Source organism: Oryctolagus cuniculus, chromosome 16 (assembly GCF_051225735.1).
Source record: "Oryctolagus cuniculus isolate XC-2025 breed Fujian yellow rabbit chromosome 16, ASM5122573v1, whole genome shotgun sequence".
NCBI lineage: Eukaryota > Metazoa > Chordata > Mammalia > Lagomorpha > Leporidae > Oryctolagus > Oryctolagus cuniculus.
The window spans coordinates 27951142-27956693 of NC_142882.1; the positions used below are offsets into that span (position 1 = coordinate 27951142).

General features: G+C 42.5%; 1 protein-coding gene across 1 annotated transcript; it reads right to left on the reverse strand.

Moving 5' to 3' along the window:
* Window positions 1–3563: 3563 nt before the first annotated feature.
* Window positions 3564–4528, reverse strand: LOC100347199 (olfactory receptor 10H1). The gene has a single exon (XM_002723150.5). It carries the CDS (start codon window positions 4509–4511, stop codon window positions 3564–3566), a length of 948 nt encoding a protein of 315 aa, XP_002723196.1. The 5' UTR covers window positions 4512–4528.
* Window positions 4529–5552: the final 1024 nt, after the last annotated feature.

Below are 5552 nucleotides of genomic sequence, written 5' to 3' on the forward strand. Positions count from 1 at the left end.
ATTGAGAATGTAGTGTGCAGGAGGAGGGGTAGAAGAAGGATTATCAACTCAACATATTTAGAAAGCATCCAGAGACAGCGCGATGATGTACCAGGTAGAGCCACCACCTGCAGTGCTGGCATCCCATATGGCTGCCAGTACGAGTCCTGGCTGCTCCACTTCTGGCCCAGCTCTCTGCTATGGCATGGGAAAGCAGTAGAAGATGGCCCACGTCCTGTGACTCTGCACCTGCATGAGAAACCAGGAAGAAGAAGATCCAGGTCCCTGGCTTCATGTCGGCCCAACTCTGACCATTGCAGCTATTTGGGGGAGTGAAACAGCAGATGAAAGACATCTCTCTCTCTCTCTCTCTCTCTCTCTCTCTCTCTCTCTCTTCCACCTTCCCTCCCTCCCTCCCTCCCTCCCTCCTTCCCTCCTTCCCTCCCTCCCTCTCTGTAACTCTGCCTTTCAAATAAATAAGTCTTAAAAAAAATAGAAACCATCCAGGTGATACAAGATAGTTAGGTACTATACTAGCTAGGATAGTAGATAGTGAGAAGAGAAATGTTCCGGAAATAGTTTGAATTGAGAGTCAGCCTTGATTCGCTGATGTATAAGATAAAAGAAAGGGAAGAGTGGAGAAATTTTCCAAGAAAGTGAGATTAGTTGTTTTATGAGATAGCAAAGATTGTCAAAGGAAAGATGTCTAAAAAAGACAGATAATACAAATGTTCGTGAGAATATTCAAGAGTTATATATTTGGACACAATAAATTTAAGATGTCTATTGCATATTCATGTGGAGTAGGCAATTGGAAAGGGATAATGATACGGATTTGAAGACATAAATATAAAGATAGTACATAAATCCATGAAACTGGGTGGGACTTCCAAGGACTATAGGGACTCTAGTAGAGCACAGAATAATTTAAATGACTGCATTGCATTCCACTGTGTGAGTGAACCAACACTTATTCAATGGTTCTTTATCAATATTTATAACTAATGTTTTATAATCATAAATGTCACTTTTATAACATCATTTTGTTTACACAGATATGGAATACACCTATAGCTTGTCAATATAATCAGGTGGAAGATATTATCAGGAGGCAGGATTTTTAATCCAGGTGAGTCTGAGTCAAATGGATTTTCCACTTCTCTGGATGTCAACAAGATTCAACATTTTGGCTTCAATATTATGATGTATTAGTTCCCATATTGCTACTGTAAATGAAATACATGAGAGGGGCCTCTTGGGAAAGAAAAGTTTGGTTTGCAGTTGGGAGATTCAAAGATTGGAGCTGGCGCTGTGGTGCAGCGGGTTAATGCCCTGGCCTGAAGCACCAGCATCCCAAATGGGCGCCAGTTTGAGACCCGGCTGCTCCACTTTTGCTCCAGCTCTCTGCTATGGCCTGGGAAAGCAGTAGAAGATGGCCCAAGGCCTTGGGCCCCTGCACCTGCAGAGGAGAACCAGAAGAAACTCCTGGCTCAAGGATTCAAATGGGCGCAGCTCCAGCCATTGCGGCCATTTGGGGGGTGAACCAGCGGATGGAAGACCTCTCTCTCTCTTTCTCTCTCTCTCTTCCTCTCTCTCTTTCTCTGCCTCTCCTCTCTCTCTCTCTCTCTGTAACTCTTTCAAATAAATAAATAAATCTTAAAAAAAGGTCAAGATCAAGTAGCCCCATTAATCTGTCATCTGGTGGAGGCTGGTAATGGTGGAGTCAATGTGGATGAATGAACACGTGGTGATCCAGAAAGCCGATAGAGAAACTAGGGCATTTTCAGCTTAAACAACTAGCATGCTCATGAGGTTACCTTTAAAGGGAAAGCCCCCAGTCACTTATAGACCTTCCATTAGACCCACTTCTTAACCACTGCAACTAGATCAAGTCTTCACCCTAATTGATTAACCATTAGCATTAATCCACTAACTACTAATGTCTTTAAGATTTTGGGTAGCCAAATTCTCTTCAATCCATAACATGTGGAGTTTAAATTTGTCCATCTTAGAAATATTTCTTAAGAATTTCTTTTATGTTTCAAGTACAATATTGGCATTAGGTGTGATATTGAGGGAGGTGATCAAATGTCATGAGCTCATGAACTAAGTAGCTCAAAGAACACAAAAAGGTAGCATGAGAACCCAGTGTTTGACCTAAAATGTGAACCCAACTAGTTTCTACATTAGGTGCCAGTGGGACTAGAGGCCAGGTTGATTTTTCATTAAGAAAATTCAACAGTTTAACTTACATTCTTTCCAAAATTAGCTTTGGTGCTTGGGAAGGGGAATGCTTTAGCTCAAGGCTTAGAAATTACTGGGGAATCCTTATAAGAATAAATCTTATGGGCTGGAGCTGTGGCACAGCAGGTTAAAGCCCTGGCCTGAAGCACCAGAATCCCATATGGGCGCTGGTTCTAGTCCCAGCTACTCCTCTTCCAATTCAGGTCTCTGCTATGGCCTGGGATAGCAGTAGAAGATGGTCCAAGTACTTGGGCCCCTGCACCCTCATGGGAGACCTGAAAGAAGCTCCTGGCTCCTGTCTTCAGATCAGTGCAGCTCCAGTTGTTGATGCCATCTGGGGAGTGAACCAGCATATGGAAGACCTCTCTCTCTGTCTCTTCCTCTCTCTGTAACTCTGTATTTCAAATAAATAAAATAAATCTTTGAAAAAAAGAATAAACCTTATTTTATAGTAACAAAAGATTATGAGTTATAGAAACATTCCATCACTATTCCAAGGATGTATCGTCCACTATATAATAAATTTCACTTGCCCTCCTGTGCCAGAAAATTTTATAAGGATGTTAGGATGTTTGGAGAAAGATCAGTTTCCTTGCTGTTAGGACCTACTAGACCTATTTTAAGAAGAGAGTGAAGGGCTGGTGCAGTGGTGTAGTGGGTAAAGTCACCACCTGCAGTGCTGGCATCCCATATGGGTGCTGGTTCGAGTCCCAGGTGCTCCACTTCTGATCCAGCTCTCTGATATAGCCTGGGAAAACAGTGGAAGATGAACCAAGTCCTTGGGCCCTGCACCCCATGGGAGACCAGGATAAGTACCTGGCTCCTGCCATCGGATCAGCATGGTGCGCCGGCTGCAGCACGCCGGCCGCAGCGGCCATTGGAGGGTGAACCAACGGCAATGGCAAAGGAAGACCTTTCTCTCGGTCTCTCTCTCTTACTGTCCACTCTGCCTGTCAAAAAAAGAAAAAAAGAAAGTAGGGCATGAAGTCTTCTATTTTTTTCCTTTATGGGTATGTATTGTTGGCAGTAGTAGATGGCCTTGAGTTTCAGCAGGAGGAAAACAGATTCCAGGTTTGTAGCTAATTGAGAATGTGTCCTGCTGCAGGTAGAAATAATCAATTATTATTTTCTGGGTTATTATTTCATATATCCCTATTTTCCAAATAAATCTCTGATGTTGATTAATCATGTGAAAACATTTGTGGGTAGTCAACAAATGTTGCTATAAACCTTAAAGCATCAAACATAACTTAGTATATGCTCATTTCTAACAGAGGTGTCATTTCTAATAGAATTTGGTTACCCAACCTGGTTTTTCCCAAGTAGTTTATCTCAGATCATTACATTTTTTCTGGGTAGAATTTGCTGAGGAAAGTCTTTTTCATTGCATTTTTCAGCTCCTTGTTCCTAAGACTGAAGATGATGGGGCTGAGGAATGGAGTGAGGACTGTATATGTAATGCCCATCAAGGTGTCACCCTCCAGAGACTGAGGACCCTTGGGCTTGAGGTAGATGACAGAGGCAAAGCCATAGTGCACAACCACCACAGTGAGGTGGGATGCACAGGTGGAGAAGGCTTTGTGTCGACCCTCAACTGATGGGATATTCAAGATGGTGGCTACAATGAAGATATAGGAGAGTAGTATGAGGAGAAAGCAGCCAAGCAGGGCCATGATACACACTAGACCCACACTCTTGGCTACTACTGGTACGCCATTTCCACAGGCCAACTTCAAGAGAGGTGGCACATGGCAAGCAAAATGGTGGATCTCATTAGGTCCACAGAAGGTAAGGTGGAAAATGGCTGTTGTCACCACCATTCCCATGATTGAGCCACCAGCCCAGGACCAGGCTACCAGGCAGGCACAGCCCTGGGGGCTCATGAGCATGTTATAGCGCAGGGGGTGGCAGATGGCCACGTAGCGGTCATAGCCCATGATAGTGAGTAGAAATGAGTGAGTGAAGCCGAATGTGAAGGAGAAGAACATCTGGTTTGCACAGGCCAAGAAAGTGATGGAGTGATGGATGGAGAGCAGGTCAGCCAGCATGCGTGGGATGATGGCAAAAGTGTAGAGGATCTCAGAGATGGAGAGGGCACACAGGAAGAGGTACATGGGTGTGTGCAGGCTGTGTTCACTCCAGATGGTTACCATGATAAGCAGGTTACCCAGCAGCGTGAACAGGTACATCAGCAGGAACAGCAGGAAGAACATCATCTGAAGGTGGGGGAAGGTGGAGAAGCCAATGAGGATGAATTCAGTAACTTCTGAGTAATTGGCTCCCTGCATGGAGGCTGTGCCTAGAGTGGGGAAGAGGGAGAGGTCAGCTACCATGTGTGGAAAGGTCACCAGTTTCTGAACGTGCCCAAGAAGTTGCTCTGGATAAGTGGTTAATCCTGTCATCAGTCTAGTAAGGAATATACTAGTTTTACCCCACATTTTGAGTGTCTGGAATAAATTCAGTAAGAATATCGGGGTGTAGGGATCTAGGAACCTTGAAAGAATGAATCTGTTGAAATGCTACATCCAAGATTTGAATTAATGGCTGGATAGACCACAAAGGCTATATTCTTAATTATCCTAATATATTGATCCTCTGAAGAAAGAATATTCCTCCCAAACATTGCTGGAGCTTACAAGAATTGTTTTTCCTTCTACTCCCCAGTGATAAATCCTGTGTTCCCCGTAGCTTCAGATACCACGAGATATCCTTCACAAGCTAAAACATCTTTTATCCAGGGGCATATCTAACTTAACTCAACCCAAATCAGAGAATTCCTTTGGAACTATATATGTAGGAAATCAGGGACAGAATCTCTGTGCTTCTATCAAAGGAGACAGAAATACTACAGTGGCTGTTTTCCATTTCACATGAGAAACATCTGTGTGTTCTGAAGGAAAACAACACAATTATAAAAGACAGGGACATAAAAGTCAGAAGATCTGACTTTAAGTCTATTTTCTGTCCACTGTATATCTTTAGCAAATTTCTTCACCTCTTTCTCCTCCATTTTTATCTTCCCATCTCACTGGTTGTTGTGAGAAATAAATGGCTTACTCTTTGGAGATGAAATGGCACTAAGTGCTACATTCCATAAATCAATATAGTAAACAAACATATGAGGGTACTTTAAAAAATTAATATAAAAATTAAGTTTATTTCAGTGCACAGAAATTGAGATCCTTGCATATCATCTCTTCAAAACCTTCATGGAAAATGTACATTATGAGAAAACTATGCAAAAATTTCAAAAATTTTTGCACCAAGATGACATATCTTTATTTTCATTTTTATCAACTTTTGAAGAACTATCATACACGATTTGTACT